Genomic DNA, 24,447 nt, shown 5'->3' on the forward strand with positions numbered 1-24,447 from the left:
TTCACGTATCCAAACGAAAACACTTCGCTAACGAAGTTGCCGCCATTTGGTGTTCTTGAAAATGAAATGAATCTAACGTAGTAGCCCAAAGCAGCCATCCGGCAGCGATTTCGATGCGCACTTTCACGTCCACAGGAACAAATCGGCCGCAACCCGGAAAAAACTCACCCGATTCAACGAAAAGTCGTTTCATTTCGCGACATCGGACGACACCATGTGTTGGTGCGATCTAGCTTTGAAGCGATTTTGTTTTTTTGACTGTTTTTTAAGTGTGTAGTAGTGCTAAGCTGCGCTTGGCAACGCAGCACAGGGTGACTCTATTGACAACGGGTGCACTGTTAGACCAATTCCCGTTTCTCTTTCGGTTATACCAGTTTCGTCGATTCGGTAAAGTTAATACATTGGCAGGTCAACTGTGGCACCCAGAGAAACGTCAAACGGTCGAAAGATGTGTTGAATAAGAACTTGTGTTTTGGTGCCGCTTGAAAATCGCCAAAATGTTCCTCAAGCAATTTGCCCGCCTATTAAAATGATCGGCACTAGGGCCATTTACAGGTAGTTATTCAGTGAACCGATTGTTGTGCTTTAATTTGACGAATGTTTCGACTATAGAATCACTCCAGCGCGCTGCACCGTTTACGACGACCTTCCACCGATGGAACAGCTCCAATGCCGTATCGATTTCAGCCAAAACCAGCACAACCGATGTCGTGAATAAGCAGCTGGAAACGGGAACGGAGGGCAGATTGTTCGCCGTTGTCCAGTTGTCCGTTCAACAGGACACACAAACTGGGTACGCTGTGCCCGGTTCTCTCCGAACGGTAAACTGATCGCCTCCTGCGCTGATGACCGCACGCTGAAACTGTTCGACCCTGCCTCCGGGCAGTGCGTCCACACATTTGTCGACCAGAAGGGTGCCGGATACAAAGTTGCTTGGCATCCCGACAGTTCGCTGGTGGCAATCGCGTTGGACAACTGTCGAGTGAAAATTTATGACGTGAACATTCGGAAGCTGATCCAATACTACCGGATTTTCGACGGCCCAGTCAACGCGCTCGACTTTCACCCTTCCGGCAACTATCTGATCACGGTCAGTGAGGATGGCGTTACTAAAATCATCGACCTGCTCGAGGGTCGCCAAATATTCACTCTCACCGGTCATCGGGGTCCGGTGACGGCGGTAAAGTTTTCGAAGGATGGCAAATTTTTCGTCACCGGCAGTGAAGATCGGCATGTAAGAATGGTTTGCGTGTTGTATTTCGATTCGATACTGAGCTTGGGTTCCCAATCCGCCCGGTGTAGGTGATGCTTTGGCAGGCGAACTTGGACAGCGAATCGGCACAACATTCCCTCCACTCAACCGATAGCAGTTGCGGGGATATGAATCCACCGATGGCCGGGCGAAAGTTTAGCTTCTTCGATCAGGACGTCAGTGAGGCGGATGCTGATGATGCCACGCAGAACAAAGAGAACTTGCCGGACACGAGCGTGTTAGTCGATGCTTCTAAAACTGAAAACTTTAAAATATCTGACGCCGTAGAGGTTAGCGATTAAACACTGTCGCATCACCGTCCTTATTCTCAATGCTCCTTGCTCTGCGTAGTCCTTTATTCACTTTAATCACCTTACATTTTGCTCAAATTTCCCTTCCATATAATGCAAGGAAATTGTAATCAAACTGAATAAATCCTCCCCCGGAGCTAACCAAACGGCCGGACTGAGCGTTAGTTTCACGAGCAAACCCTCGCCAAGCAACGACGTGGCAGTTCGCGAGCCAAAGGATCCGGTGGCAAGTGGTCGTTCCGGTTTTGAAAGACTCGTTTTGCAGCATTTGGAAATAATCAGATTGAAATTGGACAGCATTGAAAGAAGAGTTTCGTTTCGTTGTTTTTGACATAGTTTTGGATCGACAATGAATTAATTTAGTTTTTGTCCCGGTTCGTTATGGCCAACAGATTCTTTGACGGAAGCGCACAGGGAAGCAAACAGACATTTGTATTTGTTAATCCATTTAAAATATATAACTTTACAAGTTGAGGCTCACTTTATGTTGCCGTTGCTTGTTTTATCGACCGTGCGCTGCGTGCCGTGCCAACAAACTCCGGCTGGCCGTCGTTTTCGATCCGATTTGTGTGATTGTTTTCCACAAAACAAGCAACAACGGACAAGCTACATAATTGGATCGTTCGTGATGGCCACTTGTTCGCCGGCGCCATCGGCCGGGTTAAAGTAGTACATTAACGGCCACGGGGCCATCGGAATCCGGGATCGTACACGCAATCGAATCGGATCCGCCCTACACAAATACACGGGTGCATGATTAAAAGTATCTCTCGGTCGGTGACGCGGTGCAGAGGAGAATCGTCGTGAGTAAACCTGTTTTAAAATTTATCACACGAATCAGTATTAAAATTCGGAAGAGAACTGATGGTTAGTGACTGAAAAAATCGGAGGAAGTGGGTTGAGCGTTTAAGCAAATGTTGATTAATAACTTCAAATAGCTTTATTCTGAAATTCTCTTTACGTAGTTTCTTTGCATTTCAATTAATTTATAGCGCTTCAAAATTCTTTTCGTTCATAATCCATTGTTCGTTAATCCCATGTTCCATATAAGTCGATTTTGCATGATGGAATCATGTCGTGGAGCGATGCAACCATTTCCTCATTTACCTTACAGCGTTCGATGACTAGCCTTTCCAGCATAGGGAACGCTTTCGGTATCTCGAAAAGCCTACGATCCGTTAGCTGCACTCGCCGAAGATGTAACGGTTTGCCGCCGGAAGATAAAAAAAAGTTAGCTCATTAATCTTACAACTATCAACTCGTGTATCCCATCAACTCACCTTCTCACAATCTGAAAATTTCAAGAATCGAACGGTGGGTAGGTGAACTTTACTTAAATCTTCAATAGTCATCATGCATAATTCAGGTCACGTAGGAGTGGTAGCCTTTTCCAAGGACTTGAATACACGCGATGGCTAAAACATGTAAGAGCATAGTAATTGTATTGGCCACCTTTTCGCCGGCAAATGCAGCAAAACATCTCTCGAATAACCTTACCCAACAAAAGTCTAGTATAATTGAATCGATGTGTGAGCAATATTTGCAGATCACATCGAAGAATTTGGCATTAGGGGAGAACATAGAATGATTCAATGAATTCCAAACATTTTAATTGTGGCGCAATCTGTTTGGTCAATAAACTCCAATGATGAATGTCGTGGTTCTCATGGAAAGAGATCTTTTCGAGTGAAGAAATCACTCCACATCCCTTAAAAACATCCACGCTCACATCTTCTATGAGACGTCAACGATTTCAAGATGCTGCAAGAAGGAATCGTATCGAATAAGTCAGGGTCGGAACATTGCTGTGCAAAATATGTACTTACCTTGAGCTTGGTTAGCTGATCCAAGCTCTTGAAATCTCCTTGCTGATGGTTTGATGTAGCTAAGCCCCAAATACGTAATATTGCGACAATGGCTCGTGATGATTTGGAACAAGTCTAACGGGATCGCGTTGTTGATCTCGAGCTCTTGAATGGAGGAGTGCCTTCGAAAAAAATCTAAACTTAACTGAGGAATGGTCGTTGTTATCGACAAATGCAACTCCCTGAGTCGAGGGAAGTTCAGTAGAAAAAACTCTTCGGATACACTGTTAACTTTAACCACTTTTAGCTGAGGGCTGAAATGCTCTAAAACGTTGAAAAACGCTCCTTCGTCGTTTCCCAAGTGCAGCTGTTCTAAGCGCGGGGAGTTGGTAGGCAAATTGAGGGCATCTCTGAACAGTGGCATATCGCTCTTAGTGCGTAGAGATTAGATATTTCAACTTTTAAGAGCTGGAAACGACTCAATTTCGGTGTCTTCAGCCGGTAAGCTCATGTGAATCGTCAATTCCTGCACATTCGGGACTTCTAAGAGGAATTTTCTAAGCAGGGTTATGTTGACGAACGAATGAATTTGCAAACTAGTAATCGATAACCCGAACTTGTGCAATATCTTTTCTGGCATTCCTTCGGCAAATTTCTTTGTAGCGTATTTGGAAAATTCTAAGTAAATGTGGCGATAGCTTCGTTTACTATTCAGCAAAACAGAGCATTCATCAGGCTTGGGTCGTAGCAACACTCGATTCATCCGGCGACCCAAAAACACCAGGTTAGACCACCGTTGGCAGACAAGAGCAGCTCTTCTCATGTCGGCCACGTCGAGGTGGTCAAATATGCAGCATAGAACCTTAAATGAAATAGAAACGTTAGTGGCACTGCTAAACTACAGTTACTTTCAACTTTTGCTTCCTTACCTCTCCGGTAAATCCGAAAGCATCATTATGTTTCCTCGCAAACGAACTAGAACAACGATTTGCACTGAACAACTGAAATTATTGAAAAACGGAAAAGCAACAAACAATCGTTTGACGCACGTCAAATGTAGCGACCCTATAAGTGAGAGATGCGCAAATAGATTATCTTGTTTGGCTGTAGCTATAGCGTAACTTTTGGTCAACTCTAGAAGTAGGCCACTGTATCTGTGGAGCCACACGGTGCATAACTCATAACTGTAACTCGTAACTTTGTGTCAAATTCGTTATGCTTCGTGTGGCAGGTCTGAAATATAACAACGTGGTGACCGAACAACGTGTTTACATTCATGTTTTTGGCCCGAGAAAATAGAAATCGAAGAGGTAAGTTGATTTCTGAATAATTTTTTCTGTGTTTTTAGATATTGTTGCTGTACCAGCAAGATGGGATTGAACAAAGTGACAAAGGCCAATCGTCCGGTCCGGTGATAAACTTATAGTTAAAATTCAAAATAACATCACAAATAAGAATCTTTGTTTGTTAACAAACCTCTGTTTTCGTCTGTTTGTAAACTCGTTATTACGTGTTGTATTATATTCTAAAGGGTCCGCTGAGCCACAAAGCTTTTGACAACTACTTACCGATTAAGTGTCAAATTTCCCATCAACTCACCTTCTCACAATCTGAAAATTTCAAGAATCGAACGGTGGGTAGGTGAACTTTACTTAAATCTTCAATAGTCATCATGCATAATTCCACGTCACGTAGGAGTGGTAGCTTTTCCAAGGACTTGAATGCACGCGATGGCTAAAACATGTAAGAGCATAGTAATTGTATTGGCCACCTTTTCGCCGGCAAATGCAGCAAAACATCTCTCGAATAACCTTACCCAACAAAAGTCTAGTATAATTGAATCGATATGTGAGCAATATTTGCAGATCACATCGAAGAATTTGGCATTAGGGGAGAACATAGAATGATTCAATGAATTCCAAACATTTTAATTCTGGCGCAATCTGTTTGGTCAAAAAACTCCAACGATGAATGTTGTGGTTCTCATGGAAAGACATCTTTTCGAGTGAAGAAATCACTCCGCATCCCTCAAAAACATCCACCCTCACATCGTCTAATACGGCGTTAACGATTTCAAGATGCTGCAAGAAGGAATCGTATCGAATAAGTCAGGGTCGGAACATTGCTGTGCAAGATATGTACTTACCTTGAGCTTGGTTAGCTGATCCAAGCTCTTAAAATCTCCTTTCCGGTGATGGTTTGATGTAACTAATCTCAAATACGTAATATTGCGACAATGAGTCGTGATGATTTGGAACAAGTCTAACGGGATCGCGTTGTTGATCTTGAGCTCTTGAATGGAGGAGTGCCTTCGAAAAAAATCTAAACTTAACTCGGAAGTGATCGGTGCATCGACAAACAACTCCAACTCCCTGAGTCGAGGGAAGTTCAGTAGAAAAAACTCTTCGGATACACGGTTAACTTTAACCACTTTTAGCTGAGGGCTGAAATGCTCTAAAACGTTGAAAAACGCTCCTTCGTCGTTTCCCAATTTCAGCTGTTCTAAGCGCGGGGAGTTGGTAGGCAAATTGAGGGCATCTCTGAACAGTGGCATATCGCTCTCCCTAGTGCGTAGATTTAGATTTTTTAATTTTGCAAGAGCTGGAAATGACTCAATTTCGGTGTCTTCAGCCGGTAAGCTCATGTGAATCGTCAACTCCTGCACATTCGGGACTTCTAAGAGGAATTTTCTAAGCAGGGTTATGTTGACGAACGAATGAATTTGCAAACTAGTAATCGATAACCCGAACTTGTGCAATATCTTTTCTGGCATTCCTTTGGCAAATTTCTTTGTAGCGTATTTGGAAAATTCTAAGTAAATGTGCCGATAGCTTCGTTTACTATTCAGCAAAACAGAGCATTCATCAGGCTTGGGTCGTAGCAACACTCGATCCATCCGGCGACCCAAAAACACCAGGTTAGACCACCGTTGGCAGACAAGAGCAGCTCTTCTCATGTCGCCCACGTCGAGGTGGTCAAATATGCAGCACAAAACCTTAAATGAAATAGAAACGTAGTGGCAGCGCCAAACTACAGTTACTTTCAACTTTGCTTCCTTACCTCATCCGGTAAATCCGAAAGCATCATTATGTTTCCTCGAACTATAACAACGATTTGCACTAAACAACTGAAATTATTGAAAAACGGAAAAGCAACAAACAATCGTTTGACGCACGTCAAATGTAGCGACCCTATAAGTGAGAAATGCGCAAATAGATTATCTTGTTTGGCTGTAGCTATAGCGTAACTTTTGGTCAACTCTAGAAGTAGGCCACTGTATCTGTGGAGCCACACGGTGCATAACTCATAACTGTAACTCGTAACTTTGTGTCAAATTCGTTATGCTTCGTGTGGCAGGTCTGAAATATAACAACGTGGTGACCGAACAACGTGTTTACATTCATGTTTTTGGCCCGAGAAAATAGAAATCGAAGAGGTAAGTTGATTTCTGAATAATTTTTTCTGTGTTTTTAGATATTGTTGCTGTACCAGCAAGATGGGATTGAACAAAGTGACAAAGGCCAATCGTCCGGTCCGGTGATAAACTTATAGTTAAAATTCAAAATAACATCACAAATAAGAATCTTTGTTTGTTAACAAACCTCTGTTTTCGTCTGTTTGTAAACTCGTTATTACGTGTTGTATTATATTCTAAAGGGTCCGCTGAGCCACAAAGCTTTTGACAACTACTTACCGATTAAGTGTCAAATCGTTATATGTTATTTTACAGATTCGCTCCGTGTGGCACCCCAGTACGAGTCCGCGGACGCATAAACGATTTGACATTATAGATTTATATCAAATCGATTTTTTACGCTTCGTGTGGCTCCCAGTAAGAGTACAACCCTGGACTGCTCAGCAATCCTGTCTTTTTGACGTTCATTCTGACAGCGCGGTTTTTAATACAGTTCGGATCTACCCTTTGTTATCGGTTGCCCATTTCAGTTAAAACAATTTTACGCAGTGAACGTTCGTGGAAAACATGAATCTAAACGAATTGCCCGATGAAGTAAGTGATTTACAATGAAAAGTAACTGTAACTGACTAACAAGTTTTTGTTTTTGCTAGATGTTATGCACGATTTTCGACCACCTCGATGTATATGAATTGAAGCTAGCCTCCCTCGTGTGCCGTCGGTGGTCCGAGCTGACCTTTTCTGGTCGCAGGATGGACCGTGTGCGTTTGGTGATGCGTGATACCAATTGTGAATTTTTGTTCAACACAAAAAGGAACTATCGCAACGTTTCTCCAATGGCTTATTTGCCGTTCGATCGTCGCTTAGTACAAGGCTTAGTATCGTTACTGCACACGTTAAAGCCACACGTCCGAATGTTGCGCATTGATTATATTAAATCTTGGGAGCAATTAGGATCGATTCTGCTGGAAGTTCCTGCACTTCAACATTTGGTGATTGATGATGTCCAAAAATATCGCAAAAAAAATACACCTTGCCGTCTTTTACCGGAGCTAAAGAGCTTGAATCGACGACAACGATTTAGCCGTACGAATATCCCAAATTTACAGTGTCTTGATATGAATTGCAAGACAGATTTTGAACTGGACGTTTGGAAAATACTGAGTGGACAGTTAAAGCTCGTTCATGTGTATGCTATGTATCATAGAAGACATTTGTACCCCTTTCTCGAACTAACGTTTCCACGCCTAGAGGATTTGCTCATTGATATTGAAATTAAAATTGACATGAATGAAGAGATGGCTTTAGCGGGACGTCCTGATTTTTTTCGAAGGCACCCCTTCCTTCAACGACTCTCTGTTCGCGGAAAAAATATTCCAGTAGAATGGGTTGAATCTATTACTCATCACTGTCCTGAGCTAAGCTATCTACATCTTTTTCTAAAGACCGAACGAAGGATTTTTGGACTCGTTGGTGCACCTGAGAAAGCTTAAGGTAAGCAAACAAAACGAAAAAAGGAGTATTTGACTTAATTGGTTATTTTTACAGTGCCTTGAATTAAGAGGACAAGTGGATAGGAAAATTCTTCGTGGAGCTATAAACTCGCTCGAATCTGTTGAATTGAATGTGCGGTATTCCTCGAGTTCTGCTCGAGAACTTTTTCGAAGTTGTGCCACGATTGAGCTGCCTGGACATTTATCCCACATCCTACGATGAAGTACAGTTCATCTGCGAGAAGTTTGCTTGTCTTCGAAGCTTAAAACTAACCATCCCTTCGGTAATTTGAAACGTGGATTGTAGACCCTCGATGCTACAAATGCGCTAATTCGATTTTTTTTTATTTTCCCTAATCAGTCAGCAGCAGACGATTCTGTACGAATCGATAAATTGATGCACTTGCAGGAACTTAAATTATCGGTCCTCTTGTAACATTCGTTCCATTCATCGCAACAACGTTCGGTGCTTGACAGTACTTCTTAGTAAGGTAAGTATCAGGGAGTATCAAGGATTATTAATGTAATGTTGTGATGATGTTGTGATGTAATCGAATAAATTCTTCCAATTTCTTTGATCGTCAAACGCTACTGCTTCAACGCTTGAAGATAACGGACGATGATCTTTATCAGATAGCGGAAAAGTTCCCATTGCTGAAGAGATTGATCCTCAGGCATTGCTCGGTGTCTGTGGTTGCTGTCGAACGGCTACACAAATTGATGCCCTCGTGTAGAATCGACTATGACAACAAACGCTTCTATCCCATTGACGGTGTTACTGCGAATTGAAAGAGCGGAAGCGGAAAGAAGTTCCAACCTCGGAAGGATACAAACTTTTGTGTTTCGTTTCAAGTAAAAAACCACACATGTAATCAGTTGCAATATGAATTTCAGAATTATACCAGTGTCTGTGAACATGATTTTATTTGTTATCCGGCGCTCTCCAGAGAGTAAGTATTTAGCAAGCGATTTCGTGCTTATAACGGGTCGGTGGCTGTGACACTGCTTACTTCCTTCGCGTCTTTTTAATTCCACTAATCCTTCATCTGATATGTAACGGGGTAGCGACGGACGCCTCTTGAAGGATTCTTTAGACTCTCATAGGTCGTTAAAACCCAGATGAAAATACAGTTTCGCGACCACATATCGGTTATGGTGGCAAGATCGGCAAGTTCACAATAAAGTCGATCAACTTGATACCCGGGCGGGTTGTGAATGGGAAGGTTCCGATTCCACCGCTGTTTGGACCTCCGCATTCCGCCCGTGAGACTGGTTGCCCTTCGATGTGTATAAAAGCAGGCAAGAGGAAGGTCAGGGCTTTGCCTGTGACTGTCTGTGGGCAACAAAACTGGCCAAGCTAGTGTCTGGATTTAGACTTAATGGAGGAGTTGAAAAAACAACATTTACTAAAACCTGACAGAATCCATTGAAATGGTATTTTTGCAAACAAACCGAGCCTTTCCGACGGAAGAAAGTTGTCCGTTTGTGTTGGAAATCTCAACTTCATAGCGGGAAACCCACAACGGCGAGTGCATCAGTTGAGAAATAGGTAGGCGACAGTGTGATACGCTCCGGAAAAATTCGAACTCGTTCGGCGGCAGTTGTTTGAATGAAACAAAAACACATCCCATTTCCGTTTAAGTAAAATAGTTTTCGTGTTTGTATGTGGATATTGTTACATGCAAAATACGTATAATCACTGTGTCGTCTCGTTGGTATAATCACAGCGTGGGTTTGCTATTGATGTTTGTGAGACGCGGGATGGGCAAGGATGTTACGTAACGGGCAAACGTTTCAAGCGCCAAAAGCATCAAGTAAGCATGGCAGATACCGTAGCAACTGAAGCACCAGCCGCAGCCTCTGCTGCCTCGCCAGCGGTGGTGGCCAAATCTCCGAAAAAGCCGAAGGCCGCCGCAGGACCCAAGAAGCCGAAACAGCCAGCGGCCCATCCGCCGGTGAACGACATGATCTTTGCCGCGATTAAGGCTCTGAACGAGCGCAACGGATCTTCGGTGCAGGCGATCAAGAAGTACGTAGCAGCCAACTACAAGGCCGACGTGACAAAGCTGGCCACCTTCATGAAGAAGGCCCTGAAGAGCGGAGTGACCAGCGGCAAGCTTGTGCAAACCAAGGGAACCGGAGCGTCGGGCTCGTTCAAACTGTCAGCGTCCGCCAAGAAGCCTCCGGTAGAGAAGAAAAAGAAGGTTGAGGCCCCGAAGAAGTCTGTCTCTGCTGCCGACAAGAAGAAGAAAACGGTGGCCAAGAAGGCAGCCGGAGATAAGAAGCCAAAGAAGGTGGTGAAGAAGGCAGAAGCTGGCGCAACCAAGAAGCCAAAGGCTGCCGCAGTGGCTACGAAGAAACCAAAGGCAGCCGCCGTCAAGAAACCGAAAGCGGCGGCCGAAGGAGCCAAGAAAGCCGCCAAGAAGCCAGCAACTCCCAAGCAGAAGGCTACCAAGCCATCGAAGGCAGCTGCAGCGAAGCCAAAGACGCCCAAGCCGAAGAAGGCCGCTGCTCCCGCCAAGAAACCAGCTGCCAAGAAGGCCGCCCCAGCCAAGAAGTAAGGCATCGGCCTCATGTTCTAAAAGGAAACATCCGCTCAGGATGCGTACAGCAAACTGCAAACAATCCTATTCAGGACTACCAAAAGAGCTTTTTCATATTTCTTCGAGGGCTGGGATTTTGGGGTATTTGTTGCGAAGTACATGCCACTTGAAGGACAGTGCGTGCCAAGGACCACGAACATGTACAGAAACATTTTTAAACGACAATCATTACCTACCGCGACGGATGTACCTAAAACAAGCGACTAAGCAGCAATGTGGTTGGCCTGAAAAGCCTTTCCCGATGCATTTTACCTATTTACACTACCTCTGCACCTTTTTCGGAAAACGATTGCTAGAAAGTGGTAAGAAATTTAATGTATTTGGGAAGGACTGTGCTTCAAACGTTGTGGCTGGCATTGACAAGATTTCATACTATTGTAAAACACGTGAAATTCCGTTGATTCTCTATTATTTGAACACTTTACTTTAACAAAAAGGACAGCGGGACAGAAAACGCAAGACTTAAGCTACGTAAACACTGTGCCGCGCTACAGGAGGAAAATCTACAATACATTGATTTTCGATATTGGACAAGCCCTTTTGCAAAAGCTTTTCCTTCCGGCTTCACGGCACGGCACGGCAGCAATTTAGTCGATAAACGGAACGATCAAATCGGTGCACAATCCAACGGCGAACAGCTGCTGCTCGTATTCAGCCAATGGAGAGAATTCAAATCGCTATTAGTATAATATAGTTTTCTCAAACAAAATTTACGCCCAAAATTAGGTACAAGTGATACGAGAACTACACGGAACAGGCACCAAACGAAACTTACCTTGCTTCGTCCTCTACTTTACTTTCGCAAATAATTAGACACGGTATTTCCAGTCTGCTAAACATCACATTCCTGTTTGTTCGAATTTTCACCCTAACTCAGCCAGATGGTGGCTCTTTTCCACCTCTGTTTGGTTGGTCATTTTGTTGTAGCTACGTCATATACAATCCATATCAATTGGCCACTAACAGTCGAGATGTCTCACCCTGCTTTGAAGCCATTTTCATGGTGTTTTTATGCTGATTGCTAGTCTACCGTTTTGGATTACTGATCTACATGTCTCATAGTAAATGCACCGATCGTTTCTATTTCTTATTCAGGTTTTATTAATGAAACTATGGAAATTTTGTTCTAGAAACGGGACTTTACTCCCGCTGTTTGTTTCGGGAGGTTAACTATAGTTTAACGTTTTACCTTCCGCTTATGACATTAAAAAATGCTAACTTAACCGTACGCGGGATGTCTCGAGCATGGGGCGAGTACTCATGCCTCATGCGAAAAAGTAGGTCAAAAGTTAAAACGGACATAAAAAAACAGGAGCATAATTGTTGTAGTATTATTTACATATTTGTTATGAATATTTTGTTCCTCTCTCTCAACAACGCGGTGCGTAATCGGGATGTTTATGTAATTTAAGTGACTGCCTCTAACGATCGAGAGGGATACGCACACGCACATACACAGACCGATAATTGGGTGATAAAAAGATCAGCTGAGGACCACAAGCTGGGCACGATGGATACGCCATAAGACTGATCCCCAGGATCGGTGACGCTGTTGGTTCGCGGCACTGAAATCGGAACTAACGAAATGCACGGCAGAGTTGTTTTTGGTCGATCCGTTTGACGGGGCAATATGATCCTTTACATACTGCTTCTTGTGTTGACGAATGATTACTGCTTTTCGGTCGGACATGGTTCCGGTTTCCCTAAAAACTTTGGATCCAGCTCTCCCGGCACCTGCAAGAGGAATGCCCAGTTCGATACGGGCAAGCGGTTAGAGTGTGTCCAGGGGATACTGAAACAACCCAGCGAACCTAGCACTGACTTGAAGTCCTTCTTCATACGAAGGCCCTTCAACTGACACCCAGGATGTGCGTTATTGAGTGAAAGATGAAATGCACAAATTAGTTCGCCTTTCTCGTGAAACGCAAGTGTAGCTATAATAGCGAAACGATTTTTGTGGAACTACGTGTAAAATACTGCAAATTGAACCAAGGCACATTGACTTTGAATAAAAGATAACGATAAGTTTAATCAAATAAAAAAGAAAGCGATCGCAAGCCGACCTTTTCACATTGCAACCGGTATAAAAAATCCGACAAAAATAACGAAACAAGAAACGACAATATACGCGAACGAAAACTGAAAAACATGATAATGCACAATAAAAATGAGTATGATAATGAATAAAGCACCAGGCAAACCTAACACACTAGAGCGAATAGCAAAACTGGCCAAAACTCAACTCAATCTAAACGATCACCTTTCGGAGCGAACGTGGCCATTGGGGGACACTGCTATTCAAGGCATGTTTTTGAGATGGTTGGCTTATGAACTGTTGGGAAAGAAGCGACATTCGCCGTTCGTGCCGTTCAGAATGATCTGCTTTTCGTTCGGCGGGCTACCTCCGACGGTGCTGTCGAAGGAATCGTCCAGATCCTGCTCGTTCTGGAAGAGAAAGGGTCGTAGAGGTTCGGGGACAGAAGTTGTGAATGATCGTTGGACAGTGTAACGGAGATGAAGAAGGATCAGGAAGGAAGGGAGGATCAAGGCGATAGCGGTCGGCCGGGCGACCGAGAAAAGGAAGGTAAGGAAGGTGGTAATCAAATTAATTCGGAGGAAAAATAATTCGGAAGCATAATTTCAGCTTGTTTAGGAGTGTCACGAACTACCAAAACTTCGTTAGTACAAACCGAAATCAATTGAACCAAATTAGCGGCAACGACTATAGGACAGAGGCTCTATAGTTAGAGACCAAAGATCGCTGCAAGAACAGGTGTGTTATTTGTGAAACTTGTCCTGGGGACGTGAAGGAAGAGAAAATTTTACACAAAAAGAGGTACAGAGAGGGGAACGAACTGAGAAAACGTTTACTAAAACAACCCATACTTAGGTCGAGACAATCTGTGAAAATTTTGTCAAGATACTAGTAGCTTCTCCGCCCGAATTCAAATGGGCAATCAAAAGTCCTGCCTACGAACATGCTGTGTGTGGGTGATTATTTTGAAAGCGACATCACAAACAGAAACATAAAGCAAATAAACAAACGTCATTAGCACAAACGGCACCGTACGTTATCTAGACACATGGCGAAACAACGGCAACGAAATTAAACGGCTATTAACGGCACATTCGCAAACGGGGTCAGTCAGTAGCAACAATTGGTTATGTGAGAAATCGGAAATTTCGGAAGCCGAAACCCGCTAGTGGACGGTCCGCCAGAAGCTTACCTCTGGTCTGCCGCGGTGCGTGTCGACGGCGTGGATCGGCAGTTGGATGTGTTCCACTTTGCAACCGTACGCGACCGGCGTTAGCTTGATGATCGTGTGTAGAGGCACTTTCAAGTATGGCAGCTCATCTGGAACAGGAGGAAATGTTGTTTACATGGGCTCTGAACGACGAAGGAAGGAAGAGCTGACCCCTTACCCGCCGATTTGTCCAAAAAGTACGCCAGTACGCAACGCAGAACGGCCTGGTGGGACACAACGAGCACGTTTCCTTGGCGCTCCAGCTCCATCATCACCGGCTCGAGCCGGACCACCAAATCTTCGTAACTTTCACCGCGCGGATAGCGATAGGCGAACTTGTTCTGGTCACGTGCCTTAAACTCCTCGGGGAACCGCTGCTGTATGTCCTCGTAGGTCATCTCTTCGCAAATACCCTGGGGTGAAGGGAGGATGGTTTTAAATGCATTCTCCAGTTTTAAAAACATCCTCTTGCTGGCTTACGGCATCGATCTCGTTCAGAGCTTTCCAGCGCTCCTGTGGTGCATTTACGTCCGTCACCGTCTGAATGGTGCGCTTCAACCACGACGTCCACACGCGCAACCCTTCGATCTGCTGTTCGTCGATGTATTTCGCCAGAGCCTGAGAGTAGCGCCGACCGCGTTCACTCAAATTCGAGTCTCCACCGATCAGTCCCTGTAGATTGTGCTCACTTTCACCGTGCTACAAAAGGGGAAACCACAAATCGGTATTGTAACGGCACTGCTGGGAAGAACGCACGTAGCCACGCACTTACTCTGGTCAGATAGATCGTTCTCGGAGTGATGTGAATGTTCATCAAGTAGTACACGATACGCGACTGTATGTGGCCTTCGTGCTTGTGGACCACTACCTTCTCGCCCGTGTTGTAGATCTTCATGTACGACAGATCCTTTTCCAGCTCCTCGCTCAGCAGCTCGTACCGCTCCTGGTAGTGTTCGATGCGCAGCCGAAAATCGGACAGTGCCTCTTCCACGTTCATGTTTTTGTAATCGGGACTGCTCACCTTTACCTCCTGCGGGGTGCGTCACGGTAAAGAGAGAGAACACAGTGTTAGTTACGATCCTACTGGGCACTGGGTAGGTGTGTCACCAGAAACATATGATTAAACACTGCTAGCCACGGGCTATTGGCGCGAAAAGAGTCGAAAACACTCCACCAAGTCCTGTTTGGTGGATCATTAATTATTACATATGACACATATTAAAAGTCGAAACATGAAAGGGAAATTAAAAGGAAAAACGTTTAAAGCGCCGTTTACACGTAGCGATATATCGCAGCAATCCCTTGTATCCATTATTCGTAGCGATATATCGCAGCCAAGGTGGAGCGTCTACACGCCACGATGTATTCGTTGCGATTTGCAATCGCAGATCTCAGTGTCATGGAAACAGACATGGAAGAAACACTGTGCTTGTCTGCCTTTGGATTGTGCGTTTCGGTTACAAAGCAAAAAATAGAACGTACCAAGAGTACTAATCGGTCACGGTGGTCGAGGAAATGGCTTTTAAAGCGAGGCAATTATTCTCACGTTAAACTTTTGCTTTAAAACATTCAAAACAACATGCCAAACCGCCATCAATACACGCACACATGTATATCCACCGTCAGCACACGCACACATGTATGGAGATTGGACCGAAATTGATGCTCGGCGCATTCAATTTTTTTGATCTGCCAATCTGGTCGTATACAAGCAATTTGTTCCTTTTTTGCTGTCTACACGTAGCGATATATCGTGGCAATTGGTTTCATACAAGGGATTGCTGCGATATATCGCAACGTGTAAACGGCCCTCAAGGATTAACAATGCTTCGTCGAACAGCGCGAATCAAGTCTACGATTACTTGATGATCACAGTAACCATAGATGACAAAAATAGGAGTTTGTAAATTGACTGTGTAAAATACTCGGAGCTTTCATTTTCAATTGAAATTATGAGCGAACAACCCGGCGATGATCCGTTAAATCGAAGTGACCATGTGGTCGAAGCTATTATTATGGTGGCATTGTTGGCCGCGAACTGCAACCGCGTGTCGAACCGAAAGTTGACCAACCTTCGCTGGTATCTACAATCCCTTCGTAGTATAGCGGCAAACGCAGGCGAGGAACTTCCGAATGTGGACTGGTTATTGTGGTATTTGGATCGGTGGAACCCAGGGACTGTCTCAAACGCACGGGAACACTGTTAGTAACCGGCCCAGAGAGAGGAGGAGTGAACCGAATGGTAGCCAATTCAAAGGGGAGCAACAAAACACGGTCAGAAGCAATAGTCACCTCGTTCGTTACCAGTGGCGGAAGATGCTCCAGGCCACTGAGCTTAACCTGAATGATGGAGATGAATGGGGAAAAATCGTACGTCAAACGGCATCGTTCGCAAGGGGGTGGTTGAAGAAGCGTCATGTTTCGAAGAATTAATCGTTTCTCTTCTTTTGAAAGCAACAAAACCAGTGGCGTCCAACAAATCGGTCGGTCTAACGGTCTGCGAGAATGACTGCCGCCAACTCCCGCCGAGTCCTTACCATTATGTTCTGCTCGATGATGCTCGGATCGTCACAGATCGACTCGACAAAGAACAGTTTATAGCCCATCTTCTTTACCACAATCTCGCGAATCATCCGACGTCGATCGCGGGTCGAATTCGTTGCATCAAACACCTAACGAAGAGAGAGAGAGAAAATCGAAGTTAGCGTTGATTCGGACGAACGAACATTTGACATAGCATTTTCATTCTACGGCGCCACAATGAATGTAAATCCGAAACCGCCTTCCGTCCGAGTGGCCCGTGCAAAACGATTGTTTAATAAACACCCAACACCCTGCGCTGCTCAATCGCTACGCGCCAGTCCAAGGCGCTTAATCTATCTCTCTCTCGAGAAGTGCACTGCAGCAGCGAGTGTGTGTGCTTATCGGCCGTTCTGGTGATGGACTTTGGTAAACACGATCCCGGTAAGCTGCGCAACGTTCGGAACCGCGGTTTCGATTGCCGGGGCTCAGCGTATCATATCAATATCAATCGGTTCCACTGTAGGCGATTAATTAGTTGCGATCGCGCGACGGGTACAAAGATTACAACGGCGGAAAGACTTTGCTTTTACTGCGGCTGGACTCGATTACTAGATTGATAGAGATTTGAGAGCGTATTTTGTCATAAAGCGCGCATTGAAACATACCGCCACTTCGCCACCATTCTCTAGCCAGTTGCAAACGTCTTCGAGGGCCAGTTCAGCGCAGTGCTGCCGGATGGCCATCGCTTCTTCGTTGTCGGGTCGGAAAAACTCGTGACTGCGGTAGGCATCGGTCGCATGCCGTCGGTATTCGCCCAGGTTGAATACTTTCGTATTGATGCCAATCCAGTTGAGGTATCGGGAGAGCTTTTTCGAGATGTACGTTTTGCCGCGAGCCGGCAATCCTACCATCGCGATCACATGCGGGCTGTTGACGTAGTTTGCTCGCTCACCTGGGAAGAAAGGGCAAGAGAAAGTATATAGTAACACGAACAACATAATGATGCCAATGCTCCGCACCATTGCCAAACGTTTCCTTGTTGAGAAACTTCCACCCGAGGGAGATCATGTTGTCGCTGGATCCCTTTTTATCCGTTGCCATGGTGTTGCCAACCAAAGTTTACGACCCGAACTGAACTGAAGGTGATTGTGCAACGCGCCAGGCTCAAAGATTGCCACGATACTTTGTTTCTAGTGATGTTTCTGGCCGGATCTTGCTCGCCGAACAAGCGAAGCGTAGCGTGTGTTAAAGGGATTCAGTTTATCGGTGTAATCCACCGTTTGCGAAGATGGTTCCTGATGCACGAAAAACACACTGGTAATCCTCAATGCAAGACCGTTCACGGGTTGACCCGCCCCTCGAGGCACACGGTCAGGACGAAACAAAAATCGCGCTCAATATTAGATAACAATGTCCGCGGAACGCAGAGCCTACAAAGTAAAATACTACATTGACCAAAGCACCAACGAAAAATGGCGATTACGGTGCCGGTGGTGCCGCGACGACTGTGCCGAGCTCACGCGTTTCACTTTCGGTTATCAACAAAACACCGCGAAAAGGGACATTGGCGTCCGATTAGCGTAACGTATCTGTGCGTGTATCCGTGGGTCAATGAAACAAAAATATCCGGTTTGGTATGTAAAATGCAAATTTCGCGGCCGGAATATGGACTGTTGTTTTTGACAGTTCGCGAATCACTGACTTTCCCACTGACAAAGTGAGTTGAGAGAAATATTTTTTATGCAAGTTGTGAGAGCAAAAGGTTTTGTATTCATTGCTGCTAGCGCCATCTAGTAGCAACATAGTGAGTAACGAGTGAAGAGTGAGATGAGAGTGAAGATTCTCACTATGCATTTAATGGACGGTGAGAAAAAGTGGCTCGAACTTATTAAAATAAGTGCAGAACATTTCGAAATTACACAGATTACGGGATAGAAATCGACGCCGATCACGACTAGACAACGGAGCTCCACAATACATATCTAATTGAATAGTTTCTATGGCCACTCGGAAGCAGAATTGCGTGACCAATGGCTGCAATTAGGGGCCATGTGCCCTGTAATTTATCCATGCAGCAAAAGACTATAATTTACCAAACAAGATCATCTCACGATGGCCGTCAATCATTTTTATCTAGGACACAGAAAGGAGATAAGGGCGCCATCCGCAGCCATTTCTTGAATCGTATTAGTCATAGCAGAGGCAAAAGAAACATATTATTACTTGATGCATCCTAAAGTAGCAAACATTTTCCCATTCACATTTAACACTACTGAAAACCAATCCTTTCCGGCTGCTGCCGGTTCCCCCATAAAAGCACGTGCGCAAACCGGTGCGCGTTCGTTGATCAACAATTTGCAATTCTGATCCGTAAACATCACTTCATTCATTCGTTGCGCCCTGCGCCGGCTCCTGCCATTTGAGAACACAGCGTCAATACCGCCACCCGCTCCTTCGTTGTTGTGTCGCAACTGCATCTGTAATTTTGCATCATTGTTGTAACGCGCCACCAACAGTGACTAAGAAGACTGGAGCACGATCGGCCACGACGCTTTATCGTTTTGAGCGATGAGTCAAAAATGTTTAAAATAAGACAAAATAAGGAGCGCAACTGGTTGGAGTGTAACAGAGAAGTGGCCACTATTCTAGTACACACGTTTATTATTGGCGCAGTTGTGTTCAAAAATCTGTGAACTCCGTGACGTAAAGTGGCGAGAGCGCAGTTGGCTCGCGCATTGCGCGACATTCTGTTTTTGGACGAAATTCCATTTTTTGCGCGGCTTTTTGGCGCTTCCTTTTTTCACTAATATGAGCCAAGTAGAGCGTCCCGTAACACGCGAGAAGTAGACAAACCAAATTTGTCGAAAAGCCAAAATTGCGCGTCACGTGATGCGATCGTGATTACTGTTCGTGCCCCGACGGTGGAGCAGCTCTAGAAAATAGACCTGTGTCACGACGCAAAGATTATGTTCAAATTAGATTTTGCCTTTTTTACAAACAGTAATTAACTTTCGTAAATTACTTAATTCGACGGAGACAAGAAACACGATCGTCCGAATGGACTAAACCAACTGCTTTTCATTTCACCTGGGATTAAATTTCTGGTTTTTGCAGTATTTATTGCACCGCCCTAATCACTAATCGATAATTGGTTGCTGACACGTAATATGTCCGCGCGCTGTGACGGCCAGAACGTGGCCCAGACACGTGCGTTAGGTGTGAACCGCAGAAGATCAACGTCAAAGTCAAACGACTTTGCAATGGCCACATCTTCACGACTTCGTGTGAACACACTTTTAATTTCCTATCCCGTGTCACCGGCGGCGCAGGTGACAAAACAACATCGGCCCATTAGCAATACATTATCTTATCACTAAAATTTTCCATAAACTTTATGGGAGATGATTCGATTAGAATGTGTAGGTCAGGAACTACTCTTCCGATGGGGCGAGCTGAAACCGGTTCAAAGGGGCTATTTGAGCATAAATTGGAGCATCGATCGGAACCTTGACGGAGAACACAAACAGGAAATTGTTTCAAAAAACGAGTGCCATTGACCCGACTACTTCCTATCAGTCTTAGACCAATGCAAAAATTGCAAAGTTATTATAAAAACAGGGTTTTTGACTCTTAAAGCACTTGCCAACAAAGACCGCTAATCTTGGCAGTGTTTACCCGTGGCAAAGGAGCGAATCAATCATCAACAACCTAGTTTAAAGTGCGCTCCGCACAAAACTGCAACTGCTCGCCAGCGTCATCAGTTTGTTTATCATCATCGTTTTGCTTACCCAAGCCAAGCAGCGTGCAATAAACACCACCCTTTCGGTTAGCCACGGGCACGGTAATAGGATATTCCGTTTGGGCGGGCAAAATGCGTCACATTGCACTTCTGCGGTGACTCAATGCCGGAGTGAAGGCCTCGGACTACAAAAGCAGGGCGCGATTAAATGCGAACCAGTTCTTCAGACTTTTGCTTAAACCTCGATTGACTCATCGTGATCAATCGTGAGTTACACAACCGACGGACAGGTCGTTGACTAACGTTCTATTTAAACTCCTCTTATCGCAAATCGGAACAGAAGCATCAAAGACACCTCAGCCATGGGGACTTCAGCGATCATTCGTGCTGTCAATAACAGTCCAATGTCAGGGCAGAGGGCGCCCTTCTAGATAGGCGAAGCGGGTTCCACCATCCAGCCCCAGAGACAGTGGGGACAGAGAGAGAGAGAGAGTTCAGCCTGTCCGTTGGCCCCGAAAGATGCCAAAATCTTTCCGCCCGGTAACAAGCGGCTCAAAACCCGCCGAAAGACGCACAATCTCGTACTTTCGCTACGCGACGGAAAGCGTCGGCGCGCTTTTACTACGTCTGCCACCGCTAGCGGCTGATAAGCGAGGTGACGAGTCAAGCGAAAGTCATTAACAACAACATCCGAGAAACGGCTTCGGGATGGTGCGCAAACACGTAACCGATTACACTTAGGCGTGGTAGAGAACGACCTTGTGCTCATCGGAAGATCGGACACGGCCCGGAGTCTGAGATTGTGATTTGTGCCGATTATCGCTTGCGTCATCACCAACCCCATTTTGCGAAGCTACAACCGGGCTTATCAGCGACGGTTACGGTTCATTAGTACGCGCGGTGGGTTACGAATGGTTGTGAAGATCTAAAGGATATATGCTCATGATGGGAAGCGGCTCAAGGACGCTGCACATTTTAATTGGTGTGGCAACAACGAAGCTTCCGTACGGTAGTTCGTTTAACTCCGGTGTGAGCGCGGAACACATCATTAAACCAGAACAATATTCTGCGCAGTATCAACGAACCGACGATAAGATGGCGAAGATGAAACTTAAACAAAACAAGTCAAGCACGACGGCTTCTGGAGGTCATCCGGAAGGTATGCGAACCCAACACAACCACTTCTCGGCTCTTACTCCAATAATGAGGTGTGCGGAAGATTACTGCGCCCCGAATCACCGGATAAGACACGGGCCCACGGTCGCAAACGCCAATCGCGACCGAAATCATCCATCATCATCAAGAATTGGGGACCCCACCGAAAGATCAGTTCCGGGATGGCAGACAGGGTGGCCCACTTACGAACTAAGAGCAACCCACGAAAGGAACCTCTGTATCTAAGCGAAACGGGACTTCTTTCATAGATCTTCGGCGCTTCTTATCAATCGCACGGTATCTTATCAATCGCTTGAATCGATGCGTCCAATTGTGTCCATGTGTTTGTGTAAGAAATACGTTCGATATGAAGGTGTGTCGAAGAGGTTTTATCTAACAACGCACGTGGTGCCGAGCTGTCTGTCCGATTTGTACTCATTAACCGCCCCTGTACTGACTGACATCATCAATCACAAAAATTGCCACCAAATGCGCCTAGTAATTCGATAGAGTGCTATCGACACAAATATCGTGCCCGTAGCCCTTTAATTATTTGTCACGAATCCCAAATTCATCGTCCAATCGCTTTTCTCCCGCGCAATAATCTCTCGCCGACCATTAGTTTCCACGAAAGGCAATACCCAAAATTGGTTGGTAAATGTTTGTTCGGTGACAGGGCACCCGTTCGTCCCAGAGTTTTACGCCGTCCACTTCCGATGAAAACAGAAAAAAAACAACGGGAATGATCATCGCATCGTGCTTGGCGCGCCTTTATTAGCGCCGCCAGCTGGCCGAAGCGATTGGCAGCGCATTCCTAATGCTTCGAAGAATCCTTACGACGGACCAGAGGGACCACACTAAATGACGCAAGTGGACGCTCTTTAGTATATTTTGAGTAAACCGCTACGGACGCTAATTAAACGTGGTAATGAAAAGTGCAGTCCCACGGTGCATCGTCCCGAAGTCACGGGTTCCACTGTCCAACAAGTCCAACAGAAAATCTCCAACAAGTGTACTTTGTGCTGGTCGTCCAACTTTGTGTTGGTCGTCGTTGCTGGCGGCGCTTGTGACCGTGGCCTTGGCGCGTTGTGGCGCAATTTTTAATCTTCAAGTTCAAGGGCGCCTCGCTTTAACTTTTGTGTAGTTCTTCGCCGTGCCTCATTAGCTCGCGTAACGAGTGACGGCGCAAAACGGGGGGAGCGTAGAAGCGAAAAGGAGACCGCCCCGTGCATCAGAAAAGGGTGGTGCATCGAGTGCAATTTTGCATTTGTGCATCGCCCCGTCTGCGCACATTCCACACAGAGAGGCACATTGTGTTTCGAACACATCACGCGGGAATTATTACTCTCTCTCTCTCTCGCACTCTCTCTGTGTAGTACGGGTCCGGGAGGACTTTCTCTCTTCGAACTCATCTTGCGAACCACTTGTTGGGTGAGATTGATGGGGGTAAAAGTTGATGGGTTTTGCTCGAAAATCATTGTAACCTTGTCCGAATGCAGCATCGCAATTGAGAAGATGAAATAGAAAACTAGATCTCTTTTGGCATCCTGTCTTGCCCTCAGCAAACAATCGCTATCATCATAAATCATGCGACCGATCATACGATGCTGGGCGGCTCATCGAAGCGTCATTCTCTGAACATGAAAATCGTAATCAGGTCAACAGCTTGCTGCGATTGCTCACAAAGAAGGATACGAGACGTTCCACTGGTGGCGCGTAGCAACAGTTCGTTTTCGTTATCGGAATCAAAATGAACATAAACGAAACCCAAAAGGCACTAAAAAATAAGATAAACACATCGAAAATTACATTTTGTTGATAGAATTAGAAGCCGCACTTTTTCGGTTGTGAGGTCGATGAACTGAAGGAAGAAATGACTTCCTGTTCCTCGGGGTTCGGGGTCCTTCTTAACAGCCGGTGGTCGCGTGTTACGGCCGTTTATGAAACTTTATATTAAACATCGTGCCGTTTTTGTGCCAGGAACACCGCGGGACAAGGAAAAGGGAACCCATCGACCGCGTGAAGGAGTGTGTTTGAGGAGAGTGATCCAAACGTTTGACCGATTCTATTTTTACCACCTGTCCGAATTTCAATGCCATCACCCGGTCCCGGTCCCGGTCCCCGTTGACGGTCAGTGTTCCGAGAACCAACGAAAGTACCGATAACACTTGTGTCCTGTGCGCCCTGCCACACACACGGTTCACGGTTATTCACGCACGCACTCGGCACATGTGGTTTGATTGAGGATTTTCCTTTCTTTTTAGCATAGTTTTCAACCCATTCATCGGCATAATAATCGCAACGACCATTTTCTACGGCAGACGAAGCCAAAGCCGGCACACTTGTGTCAAGTTTCACCACCACCACGGCGAGACGACCTACTCCGATGGCGTGATCGCGCGTTCGCACTCCATTTTGCTCACTTTCGCACACACCGATGCGCGGCCAACTGCGGGGTTATCAATTGAATCCATCGTTGCCATAGTTTCAACCCATCGCTCGCAAAGCGGGGAAAAGCGGAGACAATGCGCCGCGCATCGGTGCATCATAGGAACGCGCGCGCACTCTGCGGATTCTAAGCCAAACGGGCAACCCCACATTCCCCAACCTTACCTCGTATGGGAAATGGTTTCGTCTGGATGGTTTCCGTCGTTGGGGGCAACATTTTGCGCGTTCCCTCCGACATGACGCTCGGGCAGAGTTGGATCTCGCTCAGCACCTCGCGGCTACCGCTTTGGCTCGAAGTGCGAACCCGCAACGACCGGGACGCCAAAGCGGCGGCCACGACCGCGGCGGTTGGTGCCGTTGCCGGCACCACCGACGGCGATACGACGACGCTGGGAACTACCGATGGGCTCGCGACCACGTCCATTTCGACCGAGTTACAAAAAGAGACTGAACATTCC

General features: G+C 45.7%; 3 protein-coding genes across 4 annotated transcripts; 2 read left to right on the forward strand and 1 right to left on the reverse strand.

The window, feature by feature from the left end:
* Nucleotides 1-214: 214 nt before the first annotated feature.
* Nucleotides 215-1,770, forward strand: LOC128274881 (POC1 centriolar protein homolog A-like). The gene is made up of 3 exons (XM_053013223.1): nucleotides 215-218; nucleotides 723-1,234; nucleotides 1,303-1,770. Exons 1-3 carry the CDS (start codon nucleotides 215-217, stop codon nucleotides 1,552-1,554), a joined length of 768 nt encoding a protein of 255 aa, XP_052869183.1. The 3' UTR covers nucleotides 1,555-1,770.
* An 8,326-nt stretch (nucleotides 1,771-10,096) lies between these two features.
* Nucleotides 10,097-10,837, forward strand: LOC128268710 (histone H1B-like). The gene has a single exon (XM_053005902.1). The coding sequence runs from the start codon at nucleotides 10,097-10,099 to the stop codon at nucleotides 10,835-10,837; it is 741 nt and encodes a 246-aa protein (XP_052861862.1).
* Nucleotides 10,838-11,630: 793 nt separating this feature from the next.
* On the reverse strand, nucleotides 11,631-24,419 carry LOC128266976 (6-phosphofructo-2-kinase/fructose-2,6-bisphosphatase-like). 2 transcript variants are annotated; one of them, XM_053003766.1, is made up of 9 exons: nucleotides 24,155-24,419; nucleotides 17,313-17,599; nucleotides 16,662-16,796; nucleotides 14,897-15,154; nucleotides 14,605-14,823; nucleotides 14,303-14,537; nucleotides 14,107-14,234; nucleotides 13,140-13,324; nucleotides 11,631-12,613 (listed from the first exon to the last, which is right to left on the reverse strand). In XM_053003766.1, the coding sequence occupies exons 1-8, from the start codon at nucleotides 24,411-24,413 to the stop codon at nucleotides 13,205-13,207; spliced, it is 1,641 nt and encodes a 546-aa protein (XP_052859726.1). In that variant the 5' UTR covers nucleotides 24,414-24,419; the 3' UTR covers nucleotides 11,631-12,613; nucleotides 13,140-13,204. The 2 variants fall into 2 exon arrangements, with proteins under 2 accessions (XP_052859726.1, XP_052859727.1); XM_053003767.1 differs by lacking the exon at nucleotides 24,155-24,419 and adding an exon at nucleotides 17,667-18,210.
* Nucleotides 24,420-24,447: the final 28 nt, after the last annotated feature.

This window comes from Anopheles cruzii, chromosome 2, assembly GCF_943734635.1.
Source record: "Anopheles cruzii chromosome 2, idAnoCruzAS_RS32_06, whole genome shotgun sequence".
NCBI classification, from domain to species: Eukaryota; Metazoa; Arthropoda; class Insecta; order Diptera; family Culicidae; genus Anopheles; species Anopheles cruzii.

Bases quoted from the DNA above. Each gene is read 5' to 3' on its own strand.
- LOC128274881 (XM_053013223.1), top strand. The intron at 1,235-1,302 runs GTAAGAATGGTT...CGCCCGGTGTAG, and splicing joins CCGGCAGTGAAGATCGGCAT to GTGATGCTTTGGCAGGCGAA.
- LOC128268710 (XM_053005902.1), top strand. From the start codon at position 10,097: ATGGCAGATACCGTAGCAACTGAAGCACCAGCCGCAGCCTCTGCTGCC.
- LOC128266976 (XM_053003766.1), bottom strand. From the start codon at position 24,413: ATGGACGTGGTCGCGAGCCCATCGGTAGTTCCCAGCGTCGTCGTATCG. The intron at 15,155-16,661 runs GTAAGGACTCGG...CGCACCCCGCAG, and splicing joins TCATCGAGCAGAACATAATG to GAGGTAAAGGTGAGCAGTCC. The intron at 14,235-14,302 runs GTAAGGGGTCAG...CTCCTGTTCCAG, and splicing joins CTTTTTGGACAAATCGGCGG to ATGAGCTGCCATACTTGAAA.